The sequence below is a fragment of the Coregonus lavaretus genome (genome assembly GCF_964263955.1).
Source record: "Coregonus lavaretus genome assembly, contig: HAP1_SCAFFOLD_997, whole genome shotgun sequence".
Taxonomy (NCBI): domain Eukaryota; kingdom Metazoa; phylum Chordata; class Actinopteri; order Salmoniformes; family Salmonidae; genus Coregonus; species Coregonus lavaretus.
In genome coordinates, this window is record NW_028161006.1 from 3,511 (window position 1) to 24,571 (window position 21,061).

The 21,061-nt window shown below is 42.7% G+C and overlaps 1 protein-coding gene across 1 annotated transcript in view; it reads right to left on the minus strand.

Annotated features, from left to right (window-relative positions):
- Positions 1–4,088: 4,088 nt before the first annotated feature.
- Positions 4,089–21,061, minus strand: part of LOC311121214 (alpha-1,3-mannosyl-glycoprotein 4-beta-N-acetylglucosaminyltransferase B-like) — a gene marked incomplete at its 5' end in the record, with an annotated part of 89,870 nt that continues 72,897 nt past the window's right edge. Inside the window, 6 exons of the mRNA XM_084195729.1 lie at positions 4,089–6,268; positions 6,489–6,601; positions 8,792–8,879; positions 17,518–17,596; positions 19,572–19,765; positions 20,798–20,905. Of these exons, the coding sequence (XP_084051855.1) occupies positions 6,245–6,268; positions 6,489–6,601; positions 8,792–8,879; positions 17,518–17,596; positions 19,572–19,765; positions 20,798–20,905 (606 nt within the window). The 3' untranslated portion in view covers positions 4,089–6,244. The remainder of the gene's footprint in view (positions 6,269–6,488; positions 6,602–8,791; positions 8,880–17,517; positions 17,597–19,571; positions 19,766–20,797; positions 20,906–21,061) is intronic.

Consider the following 21,061-nt stretch of genomic DNA (forward strand, 5'->3'; position numbering starts at 1 on the left):
AACTTTGTTGGCATGAGAGGTAGGGGGAGGGGCTTGGTGTGTGGGTAAACCATAAAGCCTGCCTTCCCGACTTCGGGACAACGACTCACATTGTTAGGGCGGAGACGTGCATCTCATCTTCATTATATTCAGATCTCTGGTGTAAATGGGAAGGCGCACACAGCAGCGAAAGAGACGAGGCCAAAAATACAACATGAGAACAAGCAGACAAACACTCATAAAAATAACAAAACCTTGATTCTTGTGATACAGGCATTTGGAATATCACGCAAAAACATTAATTTGATATATTGCCAGCCCTACCCACAGTCTCTCTGTTTTGGGGGACACAGGAGCTTGAAGGGTGCCTGCTGCCTGGCGGGCTAGGGCAGATGCGTTTTGTGGGCCGGGGGTGGGTGGGCCGGAAGGATAAACGTGAGAGTAGTGCCAAATGTAACTTTCTCATCACAGGCTGAAAACATCATGGGGGCAAACAAAACACCACACACAGGAGGGGAGACAGGGGAGCCCCTGGCTGTGCTGCCAAGTGGAGCCCCTTCCCCCATTCACATCATGCCTCAGCGGTCACATGTCCTAGTGAGGGACAGAGCAAATACAAGGAGGGGGAGGGGACTGTAGACTAATCAATCAGCGCTCAAGCAACACAGCAAAGAGTATTATCTGCCTGCCAGTCTTCTGAATTCATTCCATCCAGGTCACTCTGTATTTGGGGAAAACAGTGCCGTCTTCTAATGCTGAGGTCATATGGTTTACTCAGTGTATACCGTCGAAGTAGGAGACATCTTGCGCAAGATGTCAAACAGTGCTTTCACAGTGTGTCCCCTCATGGATAAGAAACATGCAGCCTCCGATACTGGAAAGCCTACTCTGTGCTATGAAGCCCAGTCTAGGTCATACAGTAGGGATCTGAGTAGGGGTGTGTCATGGGTTTAAGCAGATAGGATAAGGACCCCCATGTGCCTTGACCATCTCAAAAAGAGAATGGAAGATGTAAGACCACCAAATAAAAGCTAATATTATATTTTGAAGCATGTGTATCAGTCTATTGTACCATTCAATGTTAGTTACTAGATTAGGTCAACAAGAGAGTGGATTTTAAATGCAATTACCTTGTTAATGTCTAATCTTAAAATCTAACAGCTCTTTGTGTGCCCATAAATACTACCCACCAGAGAACTGATAAGTTATTATTTAACCAGGGTAAACAATGAATGTACAACTTCCTACGCACATTCAGAGAAATTCATAATTTACATTCATCCCTAGAAGATGAATTACATTTCTCACGGTAGCTAGCTAGAAATGTGTCAACCATTCAATAAGACACACACCAATTCTAGCTTTGGGACACAACATCGGGGTCTGTATTGGTTGGACTCCCTGAGTTTCCTGTCAATAAAGGCATATGGATAATCTCTAGGAACTCGATTTACCAGATATGTGTAGTGTCCCTCGCTATCAAATAAGCGTCTGAATCCAATTTTTGTCCGAACTGTACCATATTCCTGCAGTTAGACAGCGGGCTGCCATTAGACCACGCACAGCAGGAATATGGTGTGGTTCGGACAAAAGTTGGATTCAGACATTTATTTGATAGCGAGGGAAACATTTCACTTTACGTCTGTTAAGTAGAGTTCCTAGAGATTATACTTACGCCTTTGTTGGCAGGGAAATGTTTTTTGGGGGGTGAAGCTGGCTATGTTGCGGTAGGGATATTTTCGTCGCCAGCCACAAGAACGACGCACAACTCAGGAAGTCAAACCAATACGAAGACTCCTGACCAATTCCCTTATTCGGGTAAGCAAAATGTAAAAAACACATTTCCAAGAGGGCGCTGTATGACCTCTATCTAGCTGTTGCATTTTCCGGTTTCTTTCAGTGGCGGAACAGGGTTTGTAAAACTGGTCAGACTTCTGCGTGCTTCACCAGTAACACCCGTTCCCATGGTAGAACAGGGGTAACAAGGTTTTCCTATAAAACATGTAGCAATTCCTACAAGCAGGCTTCATGTAGCGCCTACGGAAAATTCTTTCAGATATAAGAAATGTATCTGTAGCTAGCTACTCATCTTGATAACCCCCTTTTGAAGTGAGTATGCTAATGTCACCCACTATATCCAAAACAGGAAAAGCTAATCGCAAACGAAAAGAAACATAGTTACATAATTAGGGCAGAATACTTATCACGAGTCCATTCGTTTACTTGTGAACGAGATTTAAATAGCAATGGCAAATTAATCACAATAGATTTGTTTCGCACAATGGCACACATTGCTGCATCACCACATTTCTTACTGATTTCTTTCTAATGTTAGTCAACTATAATATACCTACGTAATGTTTGATACAAAAACGTTCCGATATTTTCACAGCAAGGCAATATGTCAATGTCCTTGCTTTAACTCGAGGCTGGTATTGCTTGCTATCCACGTTCGATGCCTCAACGTCCCATCCCATGTAGCCTATTTAGCTAACGTTACCTAAATGACAAACACTTCCAACATGTCTCACACTGCGAAACCGTCGGCAAAATGGACACACGAGCTAAGTGTGCAACTGACAGTGTTATATGACAATATACGGAACAATTACGTTAATTTGTTATCTTAATTGCAAACCAAGTTAGCTAGCCTTGCTAGCTGGCCGTCAGCTAGCCAGTCCATGCTAAGACCACGCATGGGTTCTTGATCTTATTCAGTAAGATAAATGTATTGCAATTAAACGATACTGGCCTGTATGCATGCAGCTGAACATGCTATGTCAATTTAAACTGAAATTATAGTTTAGCGATGTATGTTTGTAAAAAGTGACATTTGTTCGTCATTACTTACCTCCTGATTCCGATGTGACCACTTTGAACTACAGCCGGATCACGTGTGACTTTGGGGCATGCACACTGGATTAGTAGCACCACCTTCCCCACTTGCTGATTGGTTGCTGACTTTAACATTTTGATATTTTCCGGCAATTATAGTTATTTGATTGCTTGTGCAACACGTCCATCACAATGAATGGTCTCCGCCCCCAAACTCAACCTCGTGGACGGCGATGATTTGTCCAGCTGTAAGAGGAAATGCATGCTGATTGGTTATAGTAAGACAAGGCTCAAATATAAATTTGTAGCAGTGACAATGATTGATGATTTTTGAAGTTTATCATCAATTAATGATTTATGTACTTTGTGAAGTTAGCTACAGCTGGAGCAAAGTAAAAGGAGAGGTTCGAGTAAAATAGTAAAACACTTTGCAAATTAATTGATCAACTAAAGCACCGATTTGATCATTCTGAATGTGAGGTTTATTGAATATGGTGTAGGCTGATCCAATAATGTACAATATAAATTAAATCCCTGTTGATGGATGCATTCATTTGGATGCAGTATTTTTTTTCTGATCATAAACAACAACAAATGAATATTGCATGTCCCCATCCAAATTTGGGGGTGTTTGAACTCCATAATAATGGACTGGATTTATGTAGTGCTTTTACATGTGCTCAAAGCGCTTTATATTGTATGGATGATCACGTTTGAAAATTAATGCTGTATTCTATACATCCTGTTTTTCTGAAGTGCCCTGACTGTATGCTGCTAAATGAAAATATCAAATAGCCTACCCTACAATATTATCACAAAAGATTATGGCCTAGATTCATTCAATCCGACCCACGAAAAGACCGGATATAGCGCAATGGACATTTAAAGGTAATTTTCCGATTTAGCCGACATAGTTTATGCAGCGTTTAGCGTGAATGCGGACATTGCCTTTCAAAGTTACATAGCAGAAAAGGGGCACTCGAATTGAATCTAGGCCAATGTCATAACTACACATAGGCCTACTCTCTTGCATCCTACGGAGCACCAAAGCCTATGGTGTCAAAAAATCTATGGAATTTTGCAGTCAAATGGTCCATTGATGAAGTATGTAAGGAATGTGACCCTTGTACATGTGATTTGGTAGCAGACAAGTAGCGTAGCCCACCATCCACAAGAGCAGAATAATCCACATATAGCCCTCGGCGAGATTACTCCGATTTGCATTGAATTGACCAGAGAAAATAACTTGAAACAAAAACAAAAACAAACCCATGTCAACTGAAATTCGGTCTTTATTACAATTCACAGATTGGATAGAAGATAACATCATTAAATATAGTTTATCTAAATGATACAAAATACAACATATAATAGCAATGCATTCCAGTGCACCTTACAAGAAAAGAAAACTCTTTCTCCTCCTTAGCAGAGGGCAGGTCAGAGTCATTAGGTACAGTTCAGATTTTTCTGGCCATTGCCCTGTGTTGACTTAATGCCCCCACGCACCTGCTACTGTATAGCAGCCATACCGCTAGCATCAAAGGGGCTCCTAAAACAGATTGTTTACTGGAGTGCACACCCCAATGAACAGAAAACCAGTTTAGGTCTGTTGTTGCTGAGAAACTGTGTTAACATTGAGCAGAATCAGAATCTAGGCCTTCTGTATTCGATAGAAAAGCGGCCTCGCTTCTGCTTTAGGTCCCCAAGTTTAATTTCTCTTTCAGTACACTTGTATTGGCTGAAATCCCATACTCTTGTTCTGTGCCAACAGATTTCGATCAAGGGCTTTCAATGGTTTTGTGGTTGGGCTCTGATAAAGGAATGGTTTTTGGATCCAAGTGTGCAAAATAAAATGAATATGTCCCTTTAACTGCAAAATACTTTGCATCTAAGCAATGCATAGAAGTTGAGTTGGGCCCTTGCCTTCACAGAGCCTATTTGGAAGATGTATAAGTCTGGTGTCGGGATAATTACAATACTTTAATAAATTCCACCTTCAATTCAATATAGTAGTAGTGCAGAATATGTGGAATGAGAGGGGTTGTCATATTGGACAGTTTCACTCTCGCATGAGACCTCACTTGAAGAGAAGAGAGGGGTCCTTCCTTGATTTCTTCATGGTCATTATGAGACACATAGATTCTATTGACAGTAAAGATGATTCTTCATGCATTGGTTAGAGCTACATATTTCTCTAACATCAGACTAGTCCAGACAATTACCACATGTGTGTTTCTGATATGTGGCTCCTTGGATACAACTAACCATGTGTATCTGATATGTGGTAGACAGAGAAAATCCAACAGCTAAATCAGAAATGTTTCCTGTATTATTGAGGCCGCTGTCTTTTCCATTTTCCTAGCTAATGCAATTGAGGAGCTTGTGACTGGCCTTGCCATACATTGATTTATCCCCACAACCTGGTTAACTTCATGTCACATTAAGGCAAATTGATAGGCGGAGAGGGGAAAAAACAATGTTAGGAAAGATGGTTCATGAAATAAGTCTCAAACAGATGTTCTAACCATAATCATAATGTGCCTACATTGACTTTCTGGCTTTAGAATTGACCATATCAAGATATTTTATTCAAACATTAGACATGTGTGTACTTTCTGGCTAATGTTCTATTTCCTTCTACACTGTATAGGCCAAGGCTACGTTTCTGACTGACTTTTGTGGACACTCACTCACTGTAAATACATATCAACACACATAATAGAGATCATTCATATGATTGTGTTACATACATATGCATATTAGGCCTATATCCACCTACATCCGTATTTTATGAATACATTTGGTCGACTGTCCGAAAGCTCAGCCACAATTAAATAAATGTGTGTGCAGAGACTATTTCCTGTTTCTCCAGTTTTGCCTTTTGCCTCCAGCACCTTCACAATTCAGCTCTGGGTGTGCGGTAGATTCTGCCTATTATGAATATATTTGGGTAAAACCAGTAACATTTGTCAAACATGATTATCAGTTATTGAAGTTGGGCAATTTAGTCTTTGATTCCGAAGCAGCAACATTTCATTGTCATAATGTCATCAAAAGGAGCTAAACAATCTTGCGAGCTATTTTACAATTACCAGTGTAATTACAGTTATTTAAAACATAAACCTTTATGTACACATAAATACAGTTTCCTAAATACAGCGTCGTCTGTGTGTAGTCCACGCAGGGCGCGTTTTCCGATTACGCGTCTGGGAAAATCTTCCCACGCGGTCTGTCAACGGTGGACTGGGCTGACAGTCTCAGAAGGACCCTGCGATGGCAAGATCTCGCCAGCAGATGGCGCACTCCGACTACCCTCGAGAAACTAATTGCCAAAAGCCAGGGAATGAGTATAGCTTTAGCTTTCAAAGGCTCCGTTCCTCTGTCGAACGGTCGAACGGATGACTGAGGTATTGCTGCGGGGTGTTGACGTTCACTCTGCTTTCTTGATGAATATCTGAAGTGCAAGAGAAATAGCATTTGAGGCAAAATCATAGACATCTGTTTGAGGTATATATTCAACTTGACATTAGACCACTTTTGAGGCCTGAAAACATCGGACCAACTTAGATTTTTCAGTGAACTATCACTTTAAGTTGCCTAAAATACAAGGGATTCTTTATAAGACAAGGCTCCCAAGGTTCTGTGGTGAACGGGTGATGGCTGGGCCGGCTTACCTCGCTCAAGATGACCCAGACGGGGCAGTCTGTGATCACAGAGAGACGAAGGGCCTCCAGGGGCCCGAATGTGGGATCCACCTCCCCCTCGGCGATCCCATTATGGAACACTCCTAGAGGTCAGCGAGAGAGAGGATCGATATATCAGACTAATATAACCAATGGACTGTGGCTGGACATCTATAGACCCCTTTCTGTGTTTACAAACATTGCCGCACAAAGGCGATGCGCACAAACTGGTGGCAGAACAAGGGGGATTTCTTATAGAATGCCAGCAACTGGCCCAAAAAGCCTCTATTTACATGTTGCTTATGGATTGTAATTTGATTATAATTGGATTTTAAGGCTCGTATGAATGTCCTGCTTAATATAATGTTTGTGTCATCGTCGCAAATCAACTGCATTATATTTAAAAAACACTTCAACTTCAACCAGTAAAATGGCTCTTTGGCTAGCTTTTGCTACAGCTTACAGTATATCAATGAGTGTTAGCATTCTAGCTAACAACTGCTGCATCCAAAATAGTTATTTTGCAAAGATCACAAACAAACAATCTTAACGACTGTTCAAGCAAGAATCAAAACATAATTGTAAGCGTATGAGAACCCCAAAAAGTTATTTTGTTTAGAAGTAATAAAAACGTAAATCTAGGCTATGTTGAATGGACGCAGATGGCGATGGCTTGCTTACTGCAGCCAAGAGTCGCGCGCATCTGTGCGTGACGTCAGTGTGTCGTGTACTGAAAAAGGGTCTATTGACTTTGTCAATAAACACTGTAGTCATGATGCAGCATTGTATTGCATTTGTACCTCAATAAATACTGCATGGGCTCCTAAATTCTAACAGAGTTCACATTAGTCAAGATATGTTGTGTTGACGTTTCAATTGGTTCAAGCCAAGGAGGTGGTATCAAATACAAACATAAAATGTGTTCAGCTTGCTATGCTTTCTTTGTTGCTCTACTACAGAAATGTTACCTATACAAAATGAATTATCTCTCTTATCAATCTTGTTCCACAGTGATAGAGTGAGTTATATGGTTTAGGTTACACTACACCTGAAAGTAGAGCTGGAGGGAGAAGAACCTGGTGAACATTTGATAGCAATATCGCACAATTAATTGATTTGGTCCAAACGTGAACTACTGTGCCAGATTGATATTGATTCCCCCTTGAAATATTTATGAATGAGCGGGAGTGCTTGTAGTAATTTATATGCTGTCAGAAGGAGTACCTCTTTCAAGGGGATGAAAGCCTGTCTCTGTGTTACGGAGACAGCAATCACTGGCCTGGGGATGTGTTTGAATACTCAGAACATGCACCCTCACTCGTTGTCTACTCCCTTCCTTCCTTTCTTCCTTCCTTCCTTCCTTCCTTCCTTCCTTCATTGAATACATCAATAATCTGTATGTCAATGGATATATAATAGTGTACATGAAAGAAAGGTTTCTGCCCTATTGCATTAACAAATCCACCCCTCAGATCTGTAATTAAGGAAGGAACGATGGTGTATCTAACACTTTGCCACTGACTCAGTTGTAATGGAATTGAGCTCAAACCCTTCTTTCTACCTTATGTTAACTACATTTTACCCATCTTCCTATTTCAACATGATATAAAACACTGTAAGGTCATTTAATCCAATTATTTTCAATGAGTACCATGCTATCATTTTAAAGCGCACCGGTGCAACACTTGTCTTGCACTTCACGCAATTTCAGAAAGAGCACCTAAGGTCCGCTAAAAACTATGAAGGTAAGCCTTATCCACTCCTCCCGTCGTCCTGTGAAAGTCCTAGACGGTGCAGCAGCTAATCATGTGTTGGAGCCCTCAGTAATTGAGTGAGATGGATTTGTCAGGGGCCTGTGTGTGTGTGTGTGTGTGTGTGTGTTTGTGTGTGTGTGTGTTTGTGTGTGTGTAATTTGTCAGGGCCTGTCTTAGTCCATGTGAACTGTTCCTGTTTGCCAGTACCGGTTAGAATCTGGCACAAGGTTTTTGTTAGATGAAGGGGACTGATGAATGGATGGGTGAAAACAAAAGGGAAAGAATTTTGGAGGGATATTTTGGCAGGGAGTACAGTGTTGGATTCTCTAAAAAGATGACATCATTGTTATGATAGTGGAGTCTTTTGTTTGGCTTTGGGTGATTCTGTCTGCAGTACTAGTTCTTAACACTTCTGGTAAATACATCCCCAGTACTAATAACCACCTATTGAAACATGTCTTTGGTAGCATGGCGCTAATTGACTTCTGGGTCATTTTCATTAGAGGGGAACTGTTTTGCAACGGAAAGCGATATACTCACCTATTCTGATAAAGCCGTCCTCTGTTCTGTGGTATTTTGGTGTTTTCTCTCTCCTCTCTTTCAAGGCCTCTTTTTCTGACTGGATATTCTGTAGGAGAAGGAGAGAGAGGTGTGTGAGGAACACAACACAGGAACACATGCACACCAAGATCAATGCAGGCAGAAACCCTGTTTGATCTGCACTCAGATCACAGCTTCAATCTACTGTATACATCTTCAACCAATGTATTCACAACAGCAAACTTCTTGGTACTGTCCTCCTTTCATCTCCAGATTAAGTTAGTAGATCACACACACACACACACACACACACACACAGTACATTCACCTCACGGCACTAGTCGTGAACTCAGATCCACCTAACTTTGACCTCTTGTCTTACAACATAAAAGTGAGAAAAATATAAATGAGTCATCATAGTTAATAGAGCGGGACTCTTTAGTGTTGCTGCTGTGTCACAGCCAATCATACTGTTGGAGAAATATCTGTTTGACTCGCTTATCTAAAGCAATGAAGGAGAAAGTACGGGAGGACGGAGTGAGGGAAAACAAGCTGACCTTCTGTGGCAGAATTTTCCCTTTCTGTTGGTCCTCTAAACAGAAATCAATGCGGGTCAGATCACACAAGTGATTACAGATGTAGCATCTTAATTTGACCTATATTGTCACAGCAAAATAATTTGAACGCAGCAAGAGGATTTGAACGTTTAGTCCATAATGTTGCTTGATCGGTGGTTAGGCTATTAGCTGGCCAAAAGTAGGCTACATAAAAAGTGCAATACTGTTAATATAACTGTATGTTAGTGTGGGTTTTCTGTGAATTTATGTAAATCACAAAGCTCATCTGTATTTCCTCAGTAACAAAACAACGATCAAATTAAGATCCTACATCTGTACGCTACACTGTACAGATATGACATATCCCTCCTCCCACCGTTTAACTGCACCTGACAGCGAGGTTCTCTCTCTCTCTCTCTCTCTCTCTCTCTCTCTCTCTCTCTCTCTCTCTCTCTCTCTCTCTCTCTCTCTCTCTCTCTCTCTCTCTCTCTCTCTCTCTCTCTCTCTCTCTCTCTCTCTCTCTCTCTCTCTCTCTCTCTCTCTCTCTCTCTCTCTCTCTCTCTCTCTCTCTCTCTCTCTCTCTCTCTCTCTCTCTCTCTCTCTCTCTCTCTCTGATTTCTTCCTCCTGGTTAATCATCTTCTTGTCTTCTTCTTATCTTTCCTCATCTGTCTTCTCTCTCTATCTTTCCTTACCTTTCTTTCCTCAATCCTCTCTTCTCCATTCTATGACAGGCATAACTTGTTGTAAGTCTAAAGACAAGCAACACTTCTACCCATCATTAGCGGATATTCTTCCCATAGGAGGAACAACAACAACAAAAAAAAAACAGCAACACCTCCACCCTCTTGCAGCATTACAGGGTTTCAATGACAGTCAGGTGTAGGGAGAGATTGAATGAGTGCAGGAGGGAGAATAAATAATAAAAGAGAGATAGACTGAGAGGGAGGAGAGACAGGGGTAAAAGATCCAGCTATTCATCTGTCGCGGCGAGCGGCAGTTTGCAGAACCTAATCTGAAATCCCCGCCTCGCCTAGCCACCCTGCCGGATGAAATATTTTTTAAGGCGAAAGCTCTCAAACCGTGGCCGGCGGGAGACGGATCTGATTACCACCGCCCAGGAGTCCTCTTCTTCTCTCTTTCTTTCTCCTCAATATCTCTCTCGTACTCTCCCTTTTGTTTTGAGAGAGAACCTCACTCTGTCTTGAGTAATTTCTCACCTCTTTGCCTCTCTCTCCCTCTATTTCTTCTGTCCTTTCTCTGTGTCCTCTGGGGCTTAACACTGTGGGTGCTCGCATTAAACATGGCTTACGTCCTCCTATGTCAACCTGATGGAAGCTGACTTCATATGTCTTTCCAATTGAGAGAATTATATGTCTTTCCACTTGAAGAAGAGTAATGTACCCAGTGTGGCCTTACAAGAAATGGGCTGTATCTCAATAGAAATAACACAAAATAATAGAGATCTTCTGAAAGTATATGATCTTGAGTCCCTGTATGTAACAATATATGGCTGAATATACAGTGGGGAAAAAAAGTATTTAGTCAGCCACCAATTGTGCAAGTTCTCCCACTTAAAAAGATGAGAGAGGCCTGTCATTTTCATCATAGGTACACGTCAACTATGACAGACAAATTGAAAAAAAAAAATCCAGAAAATCACATTGTAGGATTTTTAATGAATTTATTTGCAAATTATGGTGGAAAATAAGTATTTGGTCAATAACAAAAGTTTCTCAATACTTTGTTATACACCCTTTGTTGGCAATGACACAGGTCAAACGTTTTCTGTAAGTCTTCACAAGGTTTTCACACACTGTTGCTGGTATTTTGGCCCATTCCTCCATGCAGATCTCCTCTAGATCAGTGATGTTTTGGGGCTGTCGCTGGGCAACACGGACTTTCAACTCCCTCCAAAGATTTTCTATGGGGTTGAGATCTGGAGACTGGCTAGGCCACTCCAGGACCTTGAAATGCTTCTTACGAAGTCACTCCTTCGTTGCCCGGGCGGTGTGTTTGGGATCATTGTCATGCTGAAAGACCCAGCCAGGTTTCATCTTCAATGCCCTTACTGATGGAAGGAGGTTTTCACTCAAAATCTCACGATACATGGCCCCATTCATTCTTTCCTTTACACGGATCAGTCGTCCTGGTCCCTTTGCAGAAAAACAGCCCCAAAGCATGATGTTTCCACCCCCATGCTTCACAGTAGGTATGGTGTTCTTTGGATGCAACTCAGCATTCTTTGTCCTCCAAACACGACGAGTTGAGTTTTTACCAAAAAGTTCTATTTTGGTTTCATCTGACCAAATGACATTCTCCCAATCCTCTTCTGGATCATCCAAATTCACTCTAGCAAACTTCAGACGGGCCTGGACATGTACTGGCTTAAGCAGGGGGACACGTCTGGCACTGCAGGATTTGAGTCCCTGGCGGCGTAGTGTGTTACTGATGGTAGGCTTTGTTACTTTGGTCCCAGCTCTCTGCAGGTCATTCACTAGGTCCCCCCGTGTGGTTCTGAGATTTTGCTCACCGTTCTTGTGATCATTTTGACCCCACGGGGTGAGATCTTGCGTGGAGCCCCAGATCGAGGGAGATTATCAGTGGTCTTGTATGTCTTCCATTTCCTAATAATTGCTCCCACAGTTGATTTCTTCAAACCAAGCTGCTTACCTATTGCAGATTCAGTCTTCCCAGCCTGGTGCAGGTCTACAATTTTGTTTCTGGTGTCCTTTGACAGCTCTTTGGTCTTGGCCATAGTGGAGTTTGGAGTGTGACTGTTTGAGGTTGTGGACAGGTGTCTTTTATACTGATAACAAGTTCAAACAGGTGCCATTAATACAGGTAACGAGTGGAGGACAGAGGAGCCTCTTAAAGAAGAAGTTACATGTCTGTGAGAGCCAGAAATCTTGCTTGTTTGTAGGTGACCAAATACTTATTTTCCACCATAATTTGCAAATAAATTCATTAAAAATCCTACAATGTGATTTTCTGGATTTCTTTTTCTCAATTTGTCTGTCATAGTTGACGTGTATCTATGATGAAAATTACAGGCCTCTCTCATCTTTTTAAGTGGGAGAACTTGCACAATTGGTGGCTGACTAAATACTTTTTTTCCCCACTGTATGTAATGATAACAAAACATACCTCATAGTAATATACACTGAGTGTAGAAAACATGACATAGACTGACCAGGTGAATCCAGGTAAAAGCTATGATATTGATGTCACTTGTTAAATCCACTTCAATCAGTGTAGATGAAGGGTAGGAAACAGGTTAAAGAATGATTTTTAAGCCTTGAGACAACTGACACATGGACAACTGACACAGTTCTTGACACAAAATATGTAATGCTTCAAACAGGGTATGGTAGTAGGTGCCAGGCACACCGGTTTGTGTCAAGAACTGCAACGCTGCTGGGTTTTTCACGCTCAACAGTTTCCTGTGTGTATCAAGAATGGTTCACCACCCAAAGGACATCCAGCCAACGTGACACAACTGTGGGAAGCATTGGATTCAACATGGGCCAGCATCCCTGTAGAACGCTTTCGACACCTTGTAGAGTTGAATTGAGGCTGTTCTGAGGGCAACTCAATATTAGGAAGGTGTTCCTAATGTTTGGTATGCTCAGTGTATGTAAGGGATAATGAGGGGCTATGCTTTCTATGGAAAATAATGAACAATATGGAAGGTGTGTTCCACGACGCGCTAGCGGACCTTCCACGGAGTTGCATTATTTTCCAGAGAACGCATAGAGCCCCGAGTTGACTATCCCTTTTTGTCTATAATTTAACACATTTGCCACTAGAGCTTTGTTCATTTGCAGGTAGAAATGTGTTCAACATCCACTGAAGTAGCTAGCAAGTTTACTAGATAGCTACAGTAGTTGCCTTGGTAACCAAACAAACAGACTTACCAAACCATCAGTCCTAGCTTGCTATTATGAAATTTGAATTCAACAAATACCAATACTGTTTTCAATTAGACTTTTGCTTTCAAAAGCAGCTCAAACAAAACATGTAAAAATTAACTATAGCCATTGAATTCTACCGTGCAAATATACTGTGTGTTTTAGGGAAATAATGCACGCTCTAGAGTGCCCTTCAAGCCAATCAGAAAGGAGTATTAAACAATGCCATGGTATAATTAAGTGATAATGCCCTCGAAGCTGGTGTTTGGAGGATATATTGGCACGGTGTTGTTAGGCCCGGGACGAAGTCGAGGGCCAGCAAACCGTGCCAATATATCCTCCAAACACCAGCTTCGAGGGCATTATCACTTTTATACAACGGGTTACCAACATATTAAAATAATGGTTGACATATTTTCATTAAAAACGTTATTTTGATTAATTTATTCATACTATTTCATCCTTCTGCAAGATATAGTCCCGACACAAATCTAGGGTTGCTACCCAAGCCGGCTGGTCATTCGTTCTATTGGTTCAGTTGCCAGAGACGCAACCCAGTATTTTTGTTCTGTATCTATGGACGCAACCCAGTCGTTCGTTCTAAATGTTCCATTGCCATACTGGCTGGCAACGTTCTTATCCCTTGCTTGCTAGCTAGTCAACTACGGCTAACTTACAGTCATGTCACACAGTGCAGCCAGAATAATAACAGCTGCATTTGCATTTGTTTAAGCTGTTTTCTAGTGACATTTATTTGGATAGATCCATAACAATGAGCTAATGAGGCGCGATGTCGCCTGGCATAGAAAATGTGCTCTCTCGTCAGGACACTGTTGTTCAGAGGAGCTAGCCAACAACACAGCTAACACAATCACTTCAAACTGAAGCTGGAAAGACTGCAAACTAGCTGCACTTCGTTTCGTTTGACCTTTTGTTGATTAAAATGTCTTTGTATACAGTGAGGGAAAAAAGTATTTGATCCCCTGCTGATTTTGTAAGTTTGCCCACTGACAAAGAAATGGTCAGTCTATAATTTGAATGGTAGGTTTATTTGAACAGTGAGAGACAGAATAACAACCAAAAAAATCCAGAAAAACGCATGTCAAAAATGTTATAAATTGATTTGCATTTTAATGAGGGAAATAAGTATTTCGTCCCACTGCAAAACATGACTTAGTACTTGGTGGCAAAACCCTTGTTGGCAATCACAGAGGTCAGACGTTTCTTGTAGTTGGCCACCAGGTTTGCACACATCTCAGGAGGGATTTTGTCCCACTCCTCTTTGCAGATCTTCTCCAAGTCATTCAGGTTTCGAGGCTGACGTTTGGCAACACGAACCTTCAGCTCCCTCCACAGATTTTCTATGGGATTAAGGTCTGGAGACTGGCTAGGCCACTCCAGGACCTTAATGTGCTTCTTCTTGAACCACTCCTTTGTTGCCTTGGCCGTGTGTTTTGGGTCATTGTCATGCTGGAATATCCATCCACGACCCATTTTCAATGCCCTGGCTGAGGGAAGGAGGTTCTCACCCAAGATTTGACGGTACATGGCGCCGTCCATCGTCCCTTTGATGCGGTGAAGTTGTCCTGTCCCCTTAGCAGAAAAACATCCCCAAAGCATAATGTTTCCACCTCGATGTTTGACGGTGGGGATGGTGTTCTTGGGGTCATAGGCAGCATTCCTCCTCCTCCAAACACGGCGAGTTGAGTTGATGCCAAAGAGCTCGATTTTGGTCTCATCTGATCACAACACTTTCACCCAGTTCTCCTCTGAATCATTCAGATATTCATTGGCAAACTTCAGACGGGCCTGTATATGTGCTTTCTTGAGCAGGGGGACCTTGCGGGCGCTGCAGCATTTCAGTCCTTCACGGCGTAGTGTGTTACCAATTGTTTTCTTGGTGACTATGGTCCCAGCTGCCTTGAGCTCATTGACAAGATCCTCCCGTGTAGTTCTGGGCTGATTCCTCACCATTCTCATGATCATTGCAACTCCACGAGGTGAGATCTTGCATGGAGCCCCAGGCCGAGGGAGATTGACAGTCCTTTTGTGTTTCTTCCATTTGCAAATAATCGCACCAACTTTTGTCACCTTCTCACCAAGCTGCTTGGCGATGGTCTTGTAGCCCATTCCAGCCTTGTTTAGGTCTACAATCTTGTCCCTGACATCCTTGGAGAGCTCTTTGGTCTTGGACATGGTGGAGAGTTTGGAATCTGATTGATTGATTGCTTCTGTGGACAGGTGTCTTTTATACAGGTAACAAGCTGAGATTAGGAGCACTCCCTTTAAGAGTGTGCTCCTAATCTCAGCTCATGACCTGCATAAAAGACACCTGGGAGCCAGAAATCTTTCTGATTTAGAGGGGGTCAAATACTTATTTCCCTCATTAAAATGCAAATAAATGTATAACATTTTTGACATGCGTTTTTCTGGATTTTTTTGTTGTTATTCTGTCTCTCACTGTTCAAATAAACCTACCATTAAAATTATAGACTGATCATTTCTTTGTCTGTGGGCAAACGTACAAAATCAGCAGGGGATCAAATACTTTTTTCCCTCACTGTAACTGTCAATCTCCCTCGGCCTGGGGCTCCATGCAAGATCTCACCTCGTGGAGTTGCAATGATCATGAGAACGGTGAGGAATCAGCCCAGAACTACACGGGAGGATCTTGTCAATGATCTCAAGGCAGCTGGGACCATAGTCACCAAGAAAACAATTGGTAACACACTACGCCGTGAAGGACTGAAATCCTGCAGCGCCCGCAAGGTCCCCCTGCTCAAGAAAGCACATATACAGGGCTGTCTGAAGTTTGCCAATGAACATCTGAATGATTCAGAGGAGAACTGGGTGAAAGTGTTGTGGTCAGATGAGACCAAAATGGAGCTCTTTGGCATCAATTCAACTCGCCGTGTTTGGAGGAGGAGGAATGCTGCCTATGACCCCAAGAACACCATCCCCACCGTCAAACATGGAGGTGGAAACATTATGCTTTGGGGGTGTTTTTCTGCTAAGGGGACAGGACAACTTCACCGCATCAAAGGGACGATGGACGGGGCCATGTACCGTCAAATCTTGGGTGAGAACCTCTTTCCCTCAGCCAGGGCATTGAAAATGGGTCGTGGATGGGTATTCCAGCATGACAATGACCCAAAACACATGGCCAAGGCAACAAAGGAGTGGCTCAAGAAGAAGCACATTAAGGTCCTGGAGTGGCCTAGCCAGTCTCCAGACCTTAATCCCATAGAAAATCTGTGGAGGGAGCTGAAGGTTTGAGTTGCCAAACGTCAGCCTCGAAACCTTAATGATTTGGAGAAGATCTGCAAAGAGGAGTGGGACAAAATCCCTCTTGAGATGTGTGCAAACCTGGTGGCCAACTACAAGAAACGTCTGACCTCTGTGATTGCCAACAAGGGTTTTGCCACCAAGTACTAAGTCATGTTTTGCAGAGGGGTCAAATACTTATTTCCCTCATTAAAATGCAAATCAATTTATAACATTTTTGACATGCGTTTTTCTGGATTTTTTGGTTGTTATTCTGTCTCTCACTGTTCAAATAAACCTACCATTCAAATTATAGACTGATAATTTATTTGACAGTGGGCAAACGTACAAAATCAGCAGGGGATCAAATACTTTTTTCCCTCACTCATCCATTAAATGATGCCAGCTGATTCATGATTTAGAAATGCTGAGAAAAGCTGCCTGCCTGTCTGTCTCGTTCCGACTCCCGATACGTTCATTACTATGGGACAGCTGGAGATAATATTTGAATATTGAAACAATGTTGCAAATGTCAGAGAGACAGACAGCAAGGTTTATACAAATATCTGCTGTTGAAAACTAAATGTTAGTCTAAAAGAAATGTGAGATAATGTCTAGATGCTTTTTATAGTGGAGATCACGTTTATAAATTGCCTGGCTGGGCTGATGAGACAGTGGATTGCGTAGTCAGATGGAACAGAGTAAATAGGCATTTTAAGGGTGGAAACTGGAATAGACACCATCTGGAATGCACTTTTAACCAATCAGCATTCAGGGTTAGACCCACCCGTTGTATAAATCACTGTAATTATATATATTTCCAGTGGTATTACTATAGTAAAGGTCTATGTAATGTAAAGTGCTACTGGCAATCCTGTGACAGGATGAATCAGGCTTATAGTGGTGAGCCTCGTATTACAAGATAATATATGGTAAAGCTTATGTAATGGTAATAATGTTCTGGGACTGAATCGGGTGAATAGCGGTGAGACTCACGTCAAAAGGCAGCACCTCCACAGTGGTGTTGAACAGCTTGTCCCCTGGGTGCTCAATGTTCCCGCTACGGAAGAAATACCTTGAAAGATAGAGAGAGAGAGAGAGGATAACAAATGGGGAGATGTCAATTTGATATTCAACACAAATTGATCCACCACTATCATCATCATCATCATGGGTGCCCACTTTTTTTTGGCGCCATGAAAATGTTTAAAATTAACTTGTCTCAGCAGCATACATATTTGATGCAAAGACTAGAAATGGCTTATTTGGTCGATATTACTTACCAAGCCAAGCAGAGCTGTTTGTTTTATCGAAATACAAATTATCCTGTACTTTTTCATTTGGCACAGACACATAAAGACACAGCTTGGCTACATTGTAACTGCAAAGCGTCCACGGTGCACTTGCATATGTGTCTCACCTAGGACTGTTAGTTTTGTAACTGAATGAAAACATTTTAACTATGTGATTTAACCGATTGATGTTGGGAAAATAAATATGACAAAATGCAGAATGGGGGGGGTTATTTCACAGATTGAATCATTAGGCCTACTGATTATTTTTAAATAGCGAGCTACTCATTGACAGCCCGCGAGCTACCGGACATGCAGTGTTCTGCTAAGGTGCAACCTTTGGTAGACTGATGGAAGGCTACTCAGAGTGTGATACAGAGAAGCCTAATCAGATGTGCCCGTGCTCATCATGGTTCTAACAGGCAAAGTGAAATGATACAATGAATTTGCTCGTGGTGCACGCAGCTCAAATGACATGGAACAACACCATTGAACCAACACCATCGAATGGGAAACAACAATATAAATGTAATAACAGCACAACAAAATAGATTAACAATTTTGCAGGTGCCTTTTCATTTTATACACCAGTGGTGCAACTAGTGCTTTCTAACTGCACTGAACCAAAACAGTGCCGTGCGGGAGCGAAGCAAAACCTTCCAGTGGTCAAAACCATTCATCTTGAGGCGACGGGGGACAGGGGATATGCAATCTGTTAATTATTATATTATATATAAAATGGGCATATCTATTTTAATACATTCTAGCTCAAAACATTACTAATCATTGAAAATGATAAATTACCCAATTGATCATGATCATTTTCTGGTAAAAAATTGAGGGAGCAAAAACAAACGATTGCACCCCTATTTTGAAAGTGGGGATACAGCTGCTCCGTTTGCTCCATTGCTCAGGCTCCTTTGATCATCATCATCATTATCAGTCAGCCAGCCAGCCAGCCAGCCAGCCAGCCAACCAATCACCCAGTTCAAACGCCATCTACATTTTGCTTTGTACAAATGCATGTCCCACCAAGTATCTAACAGCAGCCTGGACAACTGAGGCGACACTGGTGACCACAGAGCCACAGCTTGACCATTAGAAGACAGTGGTGACCACAGGGCCACAGCGTCTCCGTTAGAAGACAGTGGTGACCACAGAGCCACAGCGTCACCATTAGAAGACAGTGGTGACCACAGAGCCACAGCGTCACCATTAGAAGACAGTGGTGACCACAGAGCCACAGGGTCACCATTAGAAGACAGTGGTGACCACAGAGCCACAGCGTCACCATTAGAAGACAGTGGTGACCACAGAGCCTTTATATGTAGGGATCCAGCAGCAGATAGACCATCTGCCTTGACAGTAATGTGAAGTCCTGGAGGAAAAACGTGAACACATCTGATCTGTGACTGGGCTCCCATGCCTGTTGAATATGCATGTCATCTACATTAGTGTTAAATATGTATATTTATGTAATGCATATGCAGATTATTCACATGGGACTAGTGGAGGGAGAGGGGGAGCGAGAGGGAGAGAGAGAGAGAGAGGGGGGGGGGGGGAGAGAGAGAGGGAGAGCGACAGTCTGGGACATGTGTGGAGATCTGTGTGGAGATCGTCTTTGTCCACTAGCACAGCGTGTGTGTGTTTGTGCATGTGTGCGTGCGCATGTATGTGTGCACATGCATGTGTGTGTGTTTATGTGTGTGTGGGTCCATGTAAGTGTGTGTATCCAAGCATGTGAGCACACACACACACCTCTCGATGCGGACCGGCGTGAAGAAACGGATGCGGATGAAGTCCCCAGCCACTGGGGTGAAGGCCCAGAAGAAGTCCTCTCCCAGGTAGGCCTTCTCCAGAGTGAAGTGCTGGTACGTCTTCAGGCTCGTGGTCACCTCCGCCAGTGGGTTGGCGTGGCCCTTGTGCAGGGTCTGCTTGCCAAAGTCCTTGTCCTGGAATGAACAATTAGACCCAAAGAGGGGGGTTTAGGGAAAAGACATGAAGTTGTTTCTAGATATCGCTAAGCTCTCATCTTGACTTTGAGGGTGCAGTTATAAAGACAGGGATGAATTCTAACTTGAGATTTGGAAGCATGACTTAAATGTTCATTTATATCCTCTATTTATGGGCCTCCTGAATGGCGCAGTGGTCTAAGGCATGGGCCGCGACCGGGAGACCCATGAGGCGGTGCACAATTGGCCCAGCGTCGTCCGGGTTAGGGGAGGGTTTGGCCAGCCAGGATGTCCTTGTCCCATCACGCTCCAATGACTCCTTGTCGCGGGCCCGGGCGCATGCACGCTGACTTCGGTCGCCAGCTGTACAGTGTTTCCTCCGACACATTGGTGCGGCTGGCTTCCGGGTTAAGCGAGCAGTGTGTCAAGAAGCAGTGTGGCTTGCAGGGTTGTGTTTCGGAGGATGCATGGCTCTTGACCTTTGACCCCTCCGGAGTCCATGCAGGAGTTGCAGCGATGGGACAAGACTGTAACTACCAATTGGGGTAAAATAATATTTTTTTAAAATCCTCTGTTTATTCCATTTACATGACTTACTCTCTCATCTCTCCTCCAAGTGGCTTTGGGGTTGAGAGTAACTACATTATTTATTGTTGGCCAAAATGATGAAATTCCACATGGAGAATGTGCAATTTCATGATAAAAGAGAATAGTATATGTCTAACACTGGATAATGTCACAACAAATCAATGAGAGATGACTTGTAACATTGTCCTGCCTTGGGTTAGACTTCAGTAGCAGTCTTCAGGCTGATATCAATTGCTCTTAACACAGTAATCAGAGACATTAAACACAGTCTTTACAGCTCCCATCTGGAGTCTGTATGGTGACTTGATATGTATAACAGTACTGCAGGACTCAGAGACTTGAAAACTAATATTTGAACATACACAGACTGTAGTAGATATGATGACACATGCACAGTGAGAGGATGCTAGTAAGCCCCATGTATATACACACACACCTCCATACCTTGAGTTTCTGGATCTTTCCGGCCAGGGAAGAGTGGGTGCCCACATGCTGGAAGAGAGAGGGCTTGAAGCGAATTCTCAGGTTGGCCTTCTGCCTGTCGCAGTGTTTCTGTGTGTGACAGGCAGGGGAGAGGTGGGAAAGAGGAGGAGGGAGAAAGAAAGAGAGTATGAGTGTGTGGGAGTTGCACCATTTTCTGAGACTGAGACCATTTTGGAAAGTCATAGTATTTACATGTAACTACCTGCTTGGATACTCTGTAACACA